Genomic DNA, 17,321 nt, shown 5'->3' on the forward strand with positions numbered 1-17,321 from the left:
GTTTCAATTTGTTTGCCCTCATCCAGTCCATTACTGATGACAGGCACTGGTTTAGGGACAGGACAGCTCCTTTGGCTTTAGGTGGAAAGGAGTAGTAAAGTTCAGTGTCATCCGCATATAGGTGGTACCGAACTCCAAAACTCCGCATGACCTCCCTCAGTATATATGAGTCTACACTGCCATATTATCAAAACAGATAATCTGGACTTTATATGGCAGTGTAGAAGGGGCTAACTGCCCTAGCTCAATGTTATGTTGTTTTGTGAGATATTTACCTTTCTCTGCGAGAGAGCTCTGGGGACACAATAAGTGACAAACCCCAGGATTCCAGAGGACAGAGCCATGATGATGAAGGTGTATTGAGAAAATATAATACTTGTATTGGAAACTATATATTGAATGTAATCATATTAGAAATAAGAATAGGAAAAATGTAATCACCAGCAGATTGTATGCATATAGCCCCAAAATACACTCTTGCCTGGCAAATAACGTCTCTCCATAAGCAGAGACCAAAGTTCACCCTAAGTGCCAGAGACATATGTCAAGTGTCAACAAGAATAGATAAGCTAATGGACAAAAGACAAATTAAGGCTTTTGGGATGTCAAGATAAGACCTGGCACCATGTAGGAGTGCTAATGACTCTCTGACAAGCTAAGATAGGGGGGAATTCCTTAATTAATGGATCCCTGATAGCTGAGATAGGAATTCCTTAAATAAGGCCTAAGGAGGGTCAAAGGTCTTGAAAGTAGACTATATTTTAGGAAAATGCAAAAGTAGCTTTTAGTAAAGTGCAAAGTAAGACTTTTTTTGACACTAATTGGTGATGGATAATGCCTATATGACGTAGATAGAGGAAGGCAAAAATAGTATATAAGAACCTGTGTTTCTTTGTTCTGTACCCTTTTTTCCTGGAGACAGGAGGGTCTATATTCTCTCTGGCTGCTGAAAATAAACGTCTCTTTTTCTACAGCCACCGGAACTCTCTTTGTCTCATTACCTCAAACCTTTGTCTGTCATTTCAATAACAGCTAAAGTGGCATCAAATTCTGAAGTGTAAGCGTTCTGAAAAACTTCCTCTTTTCCTGCTGCCTTCTACCTTAATAAGCATTATGTTTTCTAGTGAAGCATGTATTCTCGTGAAATCACTTTAGTGCCATAGTCTCAGGGTGGTCATCTTGGCTTCGCTATAGAGGGCAAGCTTTGGATATTTCTAAGCCAATCAATTCATTTGTGTTTTATTCACTTCCAACATGTGTAAACATTTCATCCATCACTACATGCTAAGTGGCACAATTATTTTTGTTCAAGTTTTATTTGCTGTATAACTTGTTTGTCCATATATACAAATGGGAGATTTGATGTGGACATAATAAAACTTTATTTATACCCTGCATCATTTCCCCAAGGGAAACATGCATTCGAATGAGTTGTTTTTCCTTGTTAGCTTTCTTCCCGGTACAGTTTCCACAGTTATTCATAGATATAGGAAATATTTTAAGATGGACGGTTGTAGCTATGTTATTCCAGGATATAGCTATCAGTATCTTGTATTACCATTTTATAGCAATATTATTCCACTTCAGCTGATGTGACAACATTCTGCAGAACTTTGGGAAAATATATTACAAAGATACACGCTCCACGTTTCTATTATATGATATAGGACTCCAGAAACCTTAATTATATTACTCATTTTTATTGAATTAAAAAAAGTATTGCTGGAAATCAAACAGCAATTTCAGTACATCAATAAGAGGACAGGCAAGCTTGATACAAAGTAATCAGAATAAGGAGCAGTATATAAAACTGTAGGAGTGGCAGAAAAATATCTTTATTGTAATAAAATGGGCATAAGTTTTTGTCCAGCTTATTACAACAAAGATAGAATACAGAATAATAAAAACAGATTCCCTCTTGTATTGTTTGCAAATTTCAAATGTGTAGATAGAAAAATTAGATATTTTGATACTATTGTATCATTCATGAAAATTGTATCAATAGTATATGCACCGTACGCGATGAAAAGGAATTCCTGCCATATCTTCCCGATGATCCCGAGCATAGTCCCACAGATAATAATCCAGGAGAACAGGGTTGATTTTGTCACGGATATCCTCGCCTTTCTTTTTATAAAGGTCCAGCAAACGCTTGCAAATGAGTTCACAGCACCAAATAGAACAGCCTCGGATTTCAACCTCCAGCTTGTCTCCAGATTGGAACATGTGCCCTACAAGATACAAGGAAGGCATCAGTGAGAAGAGGGATTGGCAAGATATTAAAACTTTAACTTGGCTTCAGGATGATAAACCCTACTGAGTTTACTCCCAAGGGGTATAGCAGACATGGGGAATATGTTGCTTTCTAGATGTTGAATGATCGCCCCTCAGTATTGGGCATGGTCTAGCTATAGGTGACGTGAATTGGAGACCAACAATGGTGTGTATCAGATGTGGAATTATGTGATCTATTGAGACAGAATGTGGCCCTTTAGCACTCCAGCATGGCCCAACCTTCCTACCACCAGAAAAAAATCCAGCTCTCAAATGGAGAACTGCACCCATAGAAGCCTTCAGGGAAAGTGATTCTCCATCTCACATGATTTGGGGGAAAGTATCATACCTTTACTGGCTCCAAAATAAGCCTTTTTCAAAATGTGCAATGAGCACCCAATTAATTTTAAGTGTTTCAATGTGCCTGGTTAGGATGGAAAATGGGGTGGATACAGCCTCCAGACCACGTGTGGCTGTCCAACCCTGCTACATAGAACTGTAAACTTCCACGGGCTCAAAAATGTTGCCTGTCACAGGACTATCAATCCTGTAAACTCAAGATTTTTCTATTATCTTGACAAGGGATATTTATGCACACTTGTACAGCATAAGAATTTATTGTGATCCTGAATAGTGCCATACCTTCCTTGAGTTTTTTCATCAGTTCATCAGAGTATTTCATCGCTCCCAAATGAACCAGCACCTGTGGTAACCTATAGTCGGCAAATATGGTCACACTGGAAATGTCACTGAAGCAGCCATCTCCTTTTCCCTCCAACACACTCCATGTGTCGGCTACAAGGATTTGGGCCCGTTTGTAAAAAGCCACTTTTCTTCCCTGAAAGAGAAAATATACAAACCAACATTGTAATGCTTTTTTATTTATTTGGGCATGTTTTAGTAAGGAGGCACCAGGTCTTTCCCCCAATAGTAAAAATTGTTGTTGTCAAGAAACCACAAAAGTTCTGACTATAAGTATAGATCATAGCCTATATACACATTTTATACAGATAAAGCCAACTGAAACAACTGAAGGTGTTTGGTGAATAAGATATTATGGAATTAGACTTCAACAGCCTGAATAGTGAGTTTGGATTTTGGAAAATGACTATGGATAAGTTTGAGATCAAGACTTGGCACTTTATATGGTATATATAGTTTTAATCTGTTATATTGTTATGTGTTTTAATTGCTCATATGTCTAACTGTTTTTATAATTTGATGGGGTATTTTATCGTTATGTCCATGCGGCATTGAATTTTGCCAGAGTTTGTAAGCCGCCTTGCATCCCCTGTGGGATGAGAAAAGCAGGGTAAATATGAAGTAAGTAAGTTAATAAATAAATAAATACATTGTTTTTAAAAAACAGCAGCTGTATTTTTGGTAATTTACATATACCAAAGTCAAAGTGTGTTTGTCTATTTATATCACAAAGGCTGCAGCTGCTAACTAAAGTAGCCCTCTCTGTATTATTTATTTATTTATTTATTTATTTATTCCCAGCATTTATATCCCGCCCTTCTCACTCAAAGGGACTCAGGGCGGCTTACAACAATGGCAACAATTTGATGCCTATACAAAATCAATATCAAACAATACATAAAATCAATTAAAATTATGAAATATAAAATTACAATGTCTAAATTTAAAAACATATGATGAGATCCATTCATCCAAAAAACCTCATGCTATATCCATAAGCCAGTCCGTGTCATCTTTGTCATTTATTCCGTAAAAGCCTGGGCACATAGCCATGTTTTTAAGGGCTCTTCTGAAGCCCAAAAAGGTTGGGACTATATCCCAGGATCTGATCCCAGATTATCTGTTTATCCCAAAATATCTGGCAGTGTAGATTTATACAATCCAGCTCAAAGCAAATGATCTGGGATCAGATCCTAGGCTATAGAGCAGTGTAGATCCACCCCTCGTAGGCTGTTGCTAGTGGAAAGAAAGGTGATGTTTTTGAGAGGAAGGGAGGGAGGAAGGAAGGAAGGGAGAGATGGAGCAGGGAAGAAAGAAGGAGGGAAAGAAGGACTGGAGAAAAAGGAAAGAAGAAAAGATATGAGGGAAGGAAAAATGAGAAAGAAAAGAAAAAAGAGGGGGAGAGGTGTATGGGGGGAAACAAGGAAAGAAGAAAGAATAAAATGGAGAAGGTGTATGAGGGAAATAGAAGGAAAGAAAGGAAGGAAGAGTCTAAAAGCAATTTCAAGCCCTCTGTTCTGAAGGGTCCCACAGCCTCTGAAGCAGGTTTGGGGAAACAAAAGGGAATACAGGGAGGAGAAGGGAATGAGAAATCAAAGCCTCCTCTGTTCAACCATTAAAGCACCACAGCAGATGAAAACAGCATTTCTCTTTGTCAGGAAGAATCTAGATCCAAGTTCTTGCTCATTACATACAGCCAAGATGTGCAAATTGAATCAATACTTAGTACTCATATGAATATTAGCTTTTCTTGCTTGTGCTCCAGTGACAAAATGCGCAACTGAAACAGGTTGAACAAACTCTCATATACCTGCATTATATTTTGTAAAATGCGAAGAAAATCCTAAGGCTGCATTTCAAACAGTTACGTGGAAATTGCACTGAAATCAACATGGCTTATTTCTACACAATATAGTCAAGATCAGGACACTAGATTATTATGCATGAAATTATTTTTATAAATGCATTATTATTGAAATTGTTATATTAAATTAATTTGCAGCACTTTAATCCCATCTCTTATTTCTTTTTTATAGAGCAAAGCTTGCCTTGTAAGATCTCAATCTGTTGCTAGGGAAACTGGGTTGACAATGCGGACCAATACTAGCATCTATTATGTTAGAACGATGGTGAAAATTTGGTCTGCCTTTGGAATACGCCACTTGGTACAAGAAAGTAGTCAAGTGCCCTCTCTTAAAATTACAGCCCAATTGCATAAAAGGACATAGCTTTATTCCTATCCTGCACTTTGCTATTGATTACTGAAGCTTTCAGAGAAGCCTGGACTTTGAAAACACTCTGTACTTCTTATAAAAAACCAAGCTATGCTAATGCATTTTAAAGCCCTTAAAACATTAAGCTTTTTTTCTATGCATTAAGCATTAACAAGTGTTTTCGTGGGTTTTGTATTTCTATGGGGTGACAGCTAAGGAGACCACCTAGATGTTTCAATCGCAAAATGAAAGTAGAAACCCTTTCGATCTGCTATAATGCACAAGTCATGGCTTTGGAAGCCCCTCAAATTACGGAGGCTGATACGTAACCAGTCCAAAAACAACAGCGATGGAACCACCACCCTTCCCCAATTCTGGGCATATCTATTACATAATTGACTGATCAACTCATATTATATGTTTCAAATAACATTTGCTGGCTGCTGTTAAACAACTGTTTTTCTAATAAATAACCCTCAACTTGATCTCTGTAATTTATACATATCTAAATCAATCTAGATGCAAAGATATGCTTTGTTTTAATCTATATGCTTATATAAATGTACACGAACACATATATGCCTTTTTATCTCTATAGAGTAGTGGTCCTCAAACTTTTTAAGTCAAGGGCAGGTTCATGGTCCCCCAGACTGTTGGGAGGCCGGACTATAGTTTGAAAAAAAAATGAACAAATTCCTATCCACACTGCATATATCATATTTGTAGTGCAAATATGATGGAAACCAATGATACAAGTCAGGCTGATCTATGAAACAGCTTCACAAAAAGAAACAATCTGAAGCAGTTACAGCTAAGCATGCAAGAATCTACGTTGTCGATATGAACACACTCTCGTTACTACTGAGAACTGATGCAGCCACCATGCTTTTGTTACAACTCTAAATTGATGCAAATTAAATGCAACTGTAACTGATGCAAATTAAATGCAAGTGCAAATGTTAGATTTGCAAAAGCCCCTCTGAACAAATCCTGTTAAGAAAGTGCTGTGATAGTGCTGCTTTAAGTTGGAGGCACACAACAAAAGGAATATGATAAAGATCACACTAGCCTTGATAAACAGAATAAAGCATGCAACACAGTGTGACTATATTGTAATGCTTTTGTAATAAAATATTATTTTCTTTTCACTACAGATGGTATGGTACAGATGCACAGTAAAGATATTGTTGAACTGCAAATACTAGCATTCACTGCCATCAGCAATGCTGTCTGGGGCTGAAATTTGGCAGACATTAAAAGATAGAAAAAATGTGCTACACTAAAAATCAGGGTGAATAGGGATATTTCATCTCAAACAGGTAATAGCTACAACCATGGCCAAGAAAAATTAAGCAACGTTGTCACATGTAACAATGTATTCTAGGAGGCAACAAGGAATATTCCCAAGCTCAGGAATCTTACCTGAAATGTAGCCTCATCTCTAAAGCATGGGAAATTTTCTACTGTTAGCTGTAACAATTTCTGGGCACTTTTTTCGCTTTTCTTAACACATGTGAGGAAAGAGCCCCCAAATTTCTCCAAGAGAATGGTCCCGGTCTCATTCAATACACGATGCCTTTCTTCAAGTAACGGCATGGGGACATCTGTATCCGAGCGAAAAACATGCTTCACCTGTTCCAGTGTTATAGTTGCATAATAGGAAGCACTTGTAATGGGCAACCCTTGAAAACAGTAAAATAAAATAACAAATAAACATACAACAATGAAGCATTATTTATTTATATCTCAACTACCAAGTGACTATGTTTACAGTCACAATTACTAGAGTAAAAGTCTACTTCTTTGTCAGCTCACCTCAGAATAAAACCAACTGATTTTATTTCTATTTGGTTCAACAATATTATTTCTTATTTATTGTTTCTGTGTTCAAGATAAACTTCTTAGCAAACAAAATTAAAAATAGATAATAATAAAACAAATGTATCAAGTTTTAATCCTTCCCTCCTTAGCTACAACCAGAATTCCGGCATCCCCCCCCCCCCCCGAAGTATCTGATATAGTAATAAAAAAATCAATACCAAAAAACTCACATGGTCACCAATAGAAGGGTTTAATTAATTAATACTATGGAATGGTCACATGAGGAATTCTGGTGGGGAGGTATCAGCTGGATAGAAGAAAAATTACCTGCACCTAAAATATATGTTGTAGTTGTACTCTGGGGTTGTCTCCTATGGTTACTTTTGAATTAAAAAACGACAGAATTTCATATTACATAAACATATTACAACTTGATCCTTGGACCTTATGATTCAGCACCCTATATTATGAATAACGAGACAAGCCTGTTCAGAAATAACACCATAGAAGCTGAATCTAAATTCAAACTACATAATTGAGCAACCCATCAAAATTTTGTCTTGAACTGAGTTTTGAATATCCCTCAAAATCAGAGGTAACAACTGTGTAATCGGTCAGATGTTGAGCTGCAAACCAGCATAGCCAATGGTGAGGAACATGCAACTTGCAGTTCAACAGCACTGGGAGATGTCTCGAGCCCTCATGCAGAGAATATGATACAATATGAAATAACAATAACATCTGGAAGTTCATAAATGTTCCCTTTACTGTCTTAAATCAGGGTCACTGATCCAGAAGTTCTTATTTGGAAAGTAAGTAGGAACTAACCTTCGTCGAGTGCTCTGTTGATGGCAGCGCAAAGAGACCAGTAGCCACTGTATGCTTTGCCCTTGTACTTCACCAGGCATTTGTGGTCTTCATGTTCAGACCAAAAGGAAAAATTGAGGGCATCAGCAAGGAATACCCAATTGACTGCATCTTCATTTGTTGCTTGAGGATTCAGCTCATGAGACTTCCATCCAGCCACACTAAACTCTTTCTCTATAACTTTATCAAATAACATCTCAGCAACTTTCTGCACACCATCATCTCCAATGTACACATCTTTGCTATTTTCAGCAATGAACTTGGCAGATTCTTTTGGGTTCAAGAATGCTTCCATGTTGTTATATTTCTGAATAAAGATAACACTGCTGTTAATAATCATATAATAACTATATATCTATCCTGCTCTATCTCCCCAATGAGATCCCTCTGTCAGCTTCAGCAGGGACATGAGAGAACCTCCCACAAGAATGGTAAAACATCAAAACATCATATTAAAGAAGAATCTCTTATCCAACATTCGCTTATACAATGTTCTGGATTATCCAACGCAGTCTGCCTTTTCATAATCAATGCTTTTGTAGTCAGTGTTTTAAATTCATTGTGATATTCTAGTGGTAAATTTGTAAATACGGTACAGTAGAGTCTCACATATCCAACATAAACGGGCCGGCAGAACGTTGGATAAGTGAATATGTTGGATAATGAGGAATTAAGGATAACCCTATTAAACATCAAATATATTATGATTTTACAAATTAAGCACCAAAACATCATGTTAGACAACAAATTTGTCGGAAAAAGTAGTTCAGTACACAGTAATGCTATATAGTAATTACTGTATTTATGAATTTAGCACCAAAATATCACGATATATTGAAAGCATTGACTACAAAAATGCGTTGGATAATCCAGAACGTTGGATAAGCGAGTGTTGGATAAGTGAGACTCTACTGTAAATACTACATAGCATTACTGCGCATGGAACTACTTTTTCTGTCAAATTTGTTGTATAATATGATGTTTTGGTGCTTAATTTGTATAACGATTACCTAATTTGATGTTTAATTGGCCTTTCCTGAATCCCTTCTTATTATCCAACATATTCACTTATCCTGCCGGCCTGTTTACGTTGGATAAGTGAGACTCTACTGTATATTTCTAATCTTATATTTGCTCAGAACTGGATTATATGAGGCTCCTTCTTCACAGCTGTATAAAATGCACACTGAAGTGGATTATATGGTAGTGTGGAGTCAAGATAATCCAGTGCAAAGCAGATAATATAAGATTATAAATGGGTTATATAGCTGTGTTGAAGGGCCTTGAGTCTACACTGCCATATAATCCAGTGCAAATTAGATAATCTGTGGAAGAAGCCTAAGTGAGGCCTAAATCTGCCTTTCCCCTAATTGAAACCTGGCTGTCCCTTGGTTGCTAGGCAACCAAGTGGGCAGAGATTAGCCCTCTAAACTGGCAGCAATTGGATAAAAAAAATTATTGCTCTCCCTCTAATTAGGACTTTATTTTTCTTTTCTTTTTGTTGTATCAACCTTGAGGCGTGGATGATGGGTTGTGTTGTCAAATTTTGAGGTTGGGGGGCCTGTACTTTTGTTGTTTTGTGAGTCGCCATGATGCCATCACTCTTTTATATATATAGATTGTGCCACTTTTTTCAGAACACGTATAGGTTCAATTTGAGTAATATTTGTTATTCCAATGCCAAACTGAGTCACTAATAATAAAGTTCCTTGGGCCTCTCCATGACAAGTGGAATTACAAAACCTTTGGTCTTTGAAATGCCTCATACATTTCTGCAAGACCCAGTTTACAACTGGGGCTCCAAAACTGCCATAAAAACCAGGGTTGACTTATCCACAGTTCAATGTGAATACTGTACCTTAGCACTTATCAAAAAAAGAGTGCCACCTCTTTCCCTGAGTAGCAAAAGGCCAGATCTCAGATTCCCAAATGAGAAATTAAAATAAGCACTGACCTCCTCTGTTCTCAGCCATGATACTGCTTGTGGCCTTACTGAATGCCTGAAAGGGAAAAAATGGTGGACAGGGGCAGCTGGTCTCCTAAGGCAGCATTAGTGCTTTACCCACTGTGTGGAATAAACTTTGACTGGGTCATATCAAAATTCATAATTTTGGCCTCAAACCCTGCCTCAATTTATAAATAATGTCAACTGATATATGTGTATATACAGTACATTATGGGCATTTGAGTGCTGGAAATAAATGTTTTAAGATTATTTTATAGTTTCTGATTTCTTTATCTTTATAACAACTTTGCTGGGTGTGGCATGGCATAGAGTCCCACAGAAAGAATGAAGTTTGATGCACTAAAATCAGGGAAGGGAAGGAGAACAAAAAAACTATTTATAGCTACAATAAGAAATGGGGGTAAGCAGGTACAGGCAGTCTCTGAGTTGCAAACACCCAACTTACAAATGACTCTTAGTTAAGAACAGGGCTGAGAAAAATCTATCGCCCAGAACAGAAATTCACTCCTAGAAGATTTATCATGGGAAAAGGTGCCTCCATTGAAGCTTCCTCACCAATCTTTGTTTCCACAACACACCAGATGACTTCCTCCCTCCCCCCCCCCCCTATATATAGAGAGTCAAGGTAAAGGTTCTCCCCGACATTAAGTCCAATCTTGTCCAACTCTGGGGGTTGGTTCTCATCTCCATTTCTAAGCTGAAGAGCCGGCGTTGTCCGTAGATGCCTCTAAGGACATGTGGCCGGCATGGCTGCATGGTGCGTCGTTATCTTCCTTCTACTCATATTTGCATGTTTTCAAACTGCTAGGTTGGCAGAAGGTGGAGCTAACAGCGGGAGTTCATTCCGCTCCCTGGATTCAAACCGCCGACTTTTCGGTCAGCAAGTTCAGCAGCTCAGTGGTTTAACCTGCCGCGCCACTGGGGGCTCCCACCCCTTTCTCTTTATATATATATTTGACTGGAGATACAGTTATAAAATGTACCTGTTCTGACTTACATGCAAATTCAACTTAAGAACAAATCTACAGAACCTATCTTGTTCGTAACTTGAGGACAGCCTGTATATGGTAATAAGGTCCCATAGCCTGAGAAATGGATCAAGAAAATATCAAAGCAAATGTCAAGTAAGGGAATGCGTGCAATTACAGTGGCAGAGAAGGGGCTGAACATAGGAGTGTGAACTGGATAAGATAGTCTACAGTTTACCAATGGGTAAAACACAACAATCCTGTGTGTGTTGACTCTGAATATAAACTATGGATCACTCTAATAGAAATGGGTGTGCCAAATATTTAATTGCCCTGTGTAACCTGTAATCAAGACAAGAGGCCACTGTTAGGAAACAATATGGAGAAACAGAATGGTTTCCCATTGGCAACAGGGTCAGTCAAGAATGCATTTTATCATATTATCGATTCGCCTTAATCATGGAATACTTGGAGGAAGGTTATGTGAAACTTAGCTAAACAAACACAAAAAATATAAGATAATGCAGATTTTTTTTCATGTCAGGAGTGACTTGAGAAACTGCAAGTTGCTTCTGGTGTGAAAGAATTGGCCGTCTGCAAGGGCGTTGCCCAGGAGACGCCCAGATGTTTGATGTTTTCTCATCCTGTGGGAGGCTTCTCTCATGTCCCAGCATGGAGAGCTAGTGCTGACAGATGGGAGCTCACCCCGCTCCCTGGATTCAAACCTCTGTCCTTTTAGTCAGCAGTCCTTCCGGCACAAGGGTTAACTCATTGCGCCACCGGGGGCTCCAGGATATTCAGATGATACCATAGTATAGAAATTACTGGGAATCAATTACTGGGAAAAGTCGAGGAAGACACTTCAAAAGCAAGGTTGCAGTTGAACATTAAAACACAAAAAATAATAACCACAAACGATTTACAGAATTTAAAAATTGATGATGAAAACATCAATACAATTATATATGGCTATGTTATAAATGGAGACTGTAGTCAAGGGATCAAAAGACTAAAACTTGGGAAAACAGCCATGAAGGAACTATGTAAGATCCTCGATTGTAGAGATAATGTATATCATTGAACACCAAAGTCAGGATCATCCATGCCATAATATTTAGATTTCTATGTATGGTTGGGAAAGCTGAAGAGAGCTGATAGGAAGAGAATCAACTCATTTAAAGAGTTGCATGGGTATCATGGCTAACAGAGCACTTGTTCTTTTAAAATAATCGAAGTCACCAAAGGTGTTGTTTGAGGTCCACAATTTTCCGACTCCATCCTGCTTCCTAATCCATCTAAACAGATGCTTGGAGAGAAGATAAGCAAAGAGCTGTGGTCTCCCAGGTAACCGTGGCTGGCTGCTTCAAGGTAAGGTAATCCCACCGAAGCACAGAAATCCCTGTTTACTGCTAGAAGAAACCACTGCTCTGCAATGGATGTTTGCCCGTTTCCTTAGATACTTTGGCTTTCTGATAGTTCAGGGTACACAAACCCTGATTCATACACAAAATTATGAAAAATACTGCATGGGTAGTAAAGGTAAAGGTTGTCCCCTGACATTAAGTCTAGCCGTGTCCGACTCTGGGGGTTAGTGCTCATCTCCATTTTTAAGCCAAAGAGCCGGCGTTGTCCATAGACACCTCCAAGGTCATGTGGCTGGCATGACTGCATGGAGCGGTTACCTTCCCGCTGGAGAAGTACCTATTGATCTACACATATTTGCATGTTTTCGAACTCCAAGGTTGGCAGAAGCTGGAGCTAACAGCGGGAGCTTACTCTGCCCCCTGGATTCAAACCACCAACCTTTCAGTCAGCAAGTTCAGCAGTTCACTGTGCCACCGGGGGCTCCTACTGCATTGGTACAAGGCGTATATGAAGCATCAATGAATTTCATGTTTAGATGTGCATCCGAAATGAATTTTGTGTTTAGACTTAGGCCCCATCTCACGAGATATCACTATATAGGTATACCCAAATACAGGTATTGTTGACATCACTTTAACTGCCATAGCTCAATATTATGGCACCCTGAGATTGTAGTTGGACCTTTCTGGCAGAGAAAGCTAAAGTCCTTGTGATTTATTTATTTATTTTGTTTCAAAAGCATTCCATAAATAAGTATAAAACTGATAAAAATAGAGGGAACAAAAGCGGCTAAATAATTTTTGACCAAAAACGGGCAACAGTGACTGCATTTTCTGTAGCTTGCAACAGTTCTTCCTCTGTGCATGAGGCAGGGCATTGTGGGCAAGCATAATAATAATAATAATAATAATAATAATAATAATAATAATAATAATAATAATAATAATGTGGCCCAAATGATTCATTGGAACTTATGCCTCAAGTACCACCTCCCAGCAGCAAGGAACTGGTGGGATCACAAACCTGCAAAAGTATTGGAAAATGAACATGCAAAGATACTGTGGGACTTCCGAATCCAGACTGACAAAGTTCTGGAACACAACACACCAGACATCACAGTTGTGGAAAAGAACAAGGTTTGGATCATTGATGTTGCCATCCCAGGTGACAGTCGCATTGAAGAAAAACAACAGGAAAAACTCAGCCGCTATCAGGACCTCAAGATTGAACTTCAAAGACTCTGGCAGAAACCAGTACAGGTGGTCCCGGTGGTGATGGGCACACTGGGTGCTGTGCCAAAAGATCTCAGCCGGCATTTGGAAACAATAGACATTGACAAAATCACCATCTGCCAACTGCAAAAGGCCACCCTACTGGGATCTGCACACATCATCAGAAAATACATCACACAGTCCTAGACACTTGGGAAGTGTTCGACTTGTGGTTTTGCGAAACGAAATCCAGCATATCTATCTTGTTTGCTGTGCCATACAACGTCGTTGTGTTGATAATAATAATAATAATAATAATAATAATAATAATAATAATAATAAAACTTTATTTATACCCCGCCACCATCTCCCCAACAGGGACTCGGGGCGGCTTACATGGGGCCATGCCCAGAACAGTACAATATAGCAAAATATAAAACAACATATCATAATACAATTAAACAATACAATAAATAATCATATACAATGCAACACTATATATATATATATATATATATATATATATATATATATATATCAGGGCGGGCCGCATGAGACACTTAATTAAAACTTGGGGTGAGAAAAGGATAAGAATACAATCACGGAGACTAGGGACATAAGATAAAAACAATCTAGAGGGTAGATGTTGGGGGAGTAACAAAAGAAGTGTATAATAGTTACTCTCCGAAAGCACATCAGAAAAGCCAGGTTTTTAAATCTTTCCTGAAGGTTAAAAGAGTGGGGGCTTGCCTAATTTCGATGGGCAGTGAGTTCCATACAGGTGTAGAGTTGTTTGTTCTGCTCCACAGTCACACAAGGTGGAGAATCCTTCTAGGTAGTGCCATTTGGCCAGGATATCATTTGATCTGCCCACTCCGCTTCTGAGTCCGTTCAGGGACTTCCAAGTTGCCCATTCTTGCTTTGCCCCTGGAGGAAGACCCTTGTGGGGGGCCATCCAGTTGGGATTTCCTGCCAAGAGAGATACTCTTGCAGTTGCTTGGGGAACATTTAGTGGAGTGGTGGTTCTCATGAAGCTTTTCCTTGATTTGAGTCTACTGGGAGAAGGCTGATAGCCATGCAGAGGATGGCTTTCACAGTGTTCAACCTTATTTCTCTCAGCAGCAACTTCCCGTCGCATGTCGGGGGGGGGGGGGGGGGTAATGCCAGCTAGATAGTAGAGTTTATCAACAGGTGTAGGTTTGAGACATTCTGTGATTATTCTGCATGTTTTGTTCAATGCTATGTTCACCTGCTTCACATGGGCAGACTTGTGCCAAACAGGGCAGGCATACTCAGAAGTTGAGTAAGACAAGGCCAGGGCTTATGTTCTTATTAATTTTGGGTCTACACCCCATACGCTGCAAGCACATTTCCACAGGATGTTATAGCTGATTTCTGCTTGGTATTCATACAGTGTTTCCTAAATGTTAGTATTAGATCTAAGGTGTAAAAGAGGTTAAAGTTTTTCCCTGACATTAAGTCTAGTAGTGTCCGACTCTGGGGGTTGGTGCTCATCTCCATTTCTAAGCTGAAGAGCCGGCGTTGTCCGTAGACACCTCCAAGGTCATGGCACTGGCATGATTTCATGGGGTGCCATTACCTTCCCGCCAGAGCAGGACCTATTGATCAACTCACATTTTTGTGTTTTTGAACTGCTAGGTTGGCAGAAGCTGGGGCTAACCGTGGAAACTCACCCCACTCTCCGAATTCGAACGGCCGATCTTTCGGTCCACAAGTTCAGCAGCTCAACGCTTTAACACGCTGCACCATCGGAGGCCCCTAAAGGTAGGCTATATAGAGAGAGGAGGGGGGAGAGAGAGAGTCAAGGTAAAGGTTTTCTCCTGACATTAAGTCTAGTAGTGTCTGACTCTGGGGGTTGGTGCTCGTTTTCCCATGACATTAAGTACACTTGTGTCTGACTCTGGGGGTTGGTGCTCATCTCCATTTCTAAGCCGAAGAGCCGGCGTGGTCCGTAGACACCTCCAAGGTCATGTGACCGGCATGACTGCATGGAGCACTGTTACATTACAAACCGGCCTCTGGGAGGGATGTGCCAAGCCCAGGGTGTTTTCCCTCCCTCTCTCTCTCTCTCTTTTCCCGGGACCTATTTTGGCGGGAAGGATGTGGGGGTGACACACAGAGAGCGCCTCCTCTCCCCCTTCCATGTGGGCCCCACTCTTGGGCCTGCTTCCCGGCTCTCCTTGGCGCCGGTGGGGAAACCCCTGCAGCAGGGGTCCTCAAACTTTTTAAGTGGAGGGCCGGTTCATGGCCCCTCAGATTGTTGAGGGGCCAAATTATCATTAAAAATATACAAACAAATTCCTATGCACACTGCACATGTCTTATTTGTAGTGCAAAAAAAACAAGAACCCCAAGAACAATTATGTATTTGTTTGTTTGTTTGTTTACTACATTTATACCCCACCCTCTCTCACCCCGAAGGGGACTCAGAGCAGCTTACTATGTAAATACAATATATTATATTATTAGCGTATCACAATATTAGCATTATATATTACTATATTGTACTGTGTCACTATTATTAGTATTACATTTGATATATAATTTATTTATTTATTTACATCATTTATATTCCGTTCTTCTCACCCCGAAGGGGACTCACATTACACATATTAGGCAAACATTCAATGCCTTTTTAACACAGGACAAAGACGAACAACATAGCTCCGAGCGGGCCTCAAACTTATTACCTCCTGGTCAGTGACTCATTGCTCTCCCGTCTGCGCCACAGCCCCGAGCTAATATATAATTAATATTATTATATTATACATTATTATTATATTGTATTATTATTATTAGCTGTCCTGAGTCCCCTATTGGGTGAGAAGGGTGGGGTAGAAATACTGTAATAAATAAATAAATATTATATTGTATTACATTATAATATATTACCAATATTATATGTATACACAATATATTATATTATTAGGATTGCACAGTATTAGTAAATTAAAGAACAATGCAATATTTCAAAATAAAAACAATTTTAACCAACATACTGTGTAAACCTATCAGGATTTCAATGTGAAGTGTGGGCCTGCTTCTGGCCAAAGAGATAGCCAAGCTAAGTAGGATTGTTGTTGTTGTGCCATCAAGTCATTTCGGACTTTGGGCAAGCCTAAGTCTAAAACTGAAGGCGGGGGCCAGGTCAGTGACCTTGGAGGGCCGCATCCGGCCCCCGGGCCTTAGTTTGGGGACCCCTGCCCTGCAGACTCCTGGGCAAACGACTCCCACCGAGTCCAGACAACCTCATCACTTCCGCAGGTTCCCCCCTTACCTGCGCAGGACTCCAGAGGGGCTTCGCGCTGTTTCCAAAGAGGCCACCCACGTCGCGGCACTCCCTTCCTTCCTACCGCCGCCCAATCAGAACGGCTTGATTTGCATAAGCCAATGGCTCGGGAGGCGAACGTCGCTCGTTACAGGCGCCTTTCAGGGCGGGCTCCTCCCTGCCTCCCTCGCTGCTTTCATTTCCCAGCACAATGACAAGTCAGAGAATTGACTGGAAACGAAGACGTCCCTCCGCTTTTGCTATTTCCCCGACCCAACTTCTATTTTCTTCTAGGCCCAACTCCTGCTAAAGTTTTTTGAGAAGGGAATCACTGGGTTGTTGTGAGTTTTCTGGGCGGCATGGTTTCAGAAGCATTCTCTCCTGACGTTTTGCCCACATCTATGGCAGGCATCCTGAGGTTGTTGAGGTCTGTTGGAAACTAGGCAAGGGGATTTATATATCTGTGTAAGGTCCAGGGTGAGAGAAAGAACTCTTGTCTGCTAGAGGCAAGTGTGAATGTTGCCATTAATCACCTTGATTAGCATTGAAATGCCTAACAACAGACTACACAGAGAAGCCACTGAAATCCACAAGCCTCTGGACAAGTTCAACAAAAAGGAGGAAACCATGAAAATGAACATTAAA

At 39.8% G+C, this 17,321-nt stretch overlaps 1 protein-coding gene across 2 annotated transcripts; it reads right to left on the reverse strand.

Annotated features, from left to right (window-relative positions):
- Window positions 1-1,684: 1,684 nt before the first annotated feature.
- Window positions 1,685-16,833, reverse strand: LOC100563651 (queuosine 5'-phosphate N-glycosylase/hydrolase). 2 transcript variants are annotated; one of them, XM_008103252.2, is made up of 6 exons: window positions 16,686-16,833; window positions 15,082-15,177; window positions 7,839-8,184; window positions 6,612-6,871; window positions 2,917-3,112; window positions 1,685-2,231 (listed from the first exon to the last, which is right to left on the reverse strand). In XM_008103252.2, exons 3-6 carry the CDS (start codon window positions 8,170-8,172, stop codon window positions 1,999-2,001), a joined length of 1,023 nt encoding a protein of 340 aa, XP_008101459.1. In that variant the 5' UTR covers window positions 8,173-8,184; window positions 15,082-15,177; window positions 16,686-16,833; the 3' UTR covers window positions 1,685-1,998. The 2 variants fall into 2 exon arrangements, with proteins under 2 accessions (XP_008101459.1, XP_062828094.1); XM_062972024.1 differs by lacking the exon at window positions 15,082-15,177 and having other exon boundaries at window positions 16,686-16,761.
- Window positions 16,834-17,321: the final 488 nt, after the last annotated feature.

This window comes from Anolis carolinensis, chromosome 2 (genome assembly GCF_035594765.1).
Source record: "Anolis carolinensis isolate JA03-04 chromosome 2, rAnoCar3.1.pri, whole genome shotgun sequence".
In the NCBI taxonomy this organism is placed as follows: domain Eukaryota; kingdom Metazoa; phylum Chordata; class Lepidosauria; order Squamata; family Dactyloidae; genus Anolis; species Anolis carolinensis.

What these genes read in the sequence shown, in the direction of transcription:
- LOC100563651 (XM_008103252.2), bottom strand. Translation starts at nt 8,172, where the DNA reads ATGGAAGCATTCTTGAACCCAAAAGAATCTGCCAAGTTCATTGCTGAA. An exon ending in CAACAGAGCACTCGACGAAG is followed by an intron (nt 6,872 to 7,838) that starts GTTAGTTCCTAC and finishes ACTGTTTTCAAG; the next exon opens with GGTTGCCCATTACAAGTGCT. An exon ending in GATGAAAAAACTCAAGGAAG is followed by an intron (nt 2,232 to 2,916) that starts GTATGGCACTAT and finishes TGTATCTTGTAG; the next exon opens with GGCACATGTTCCAATCTGGA.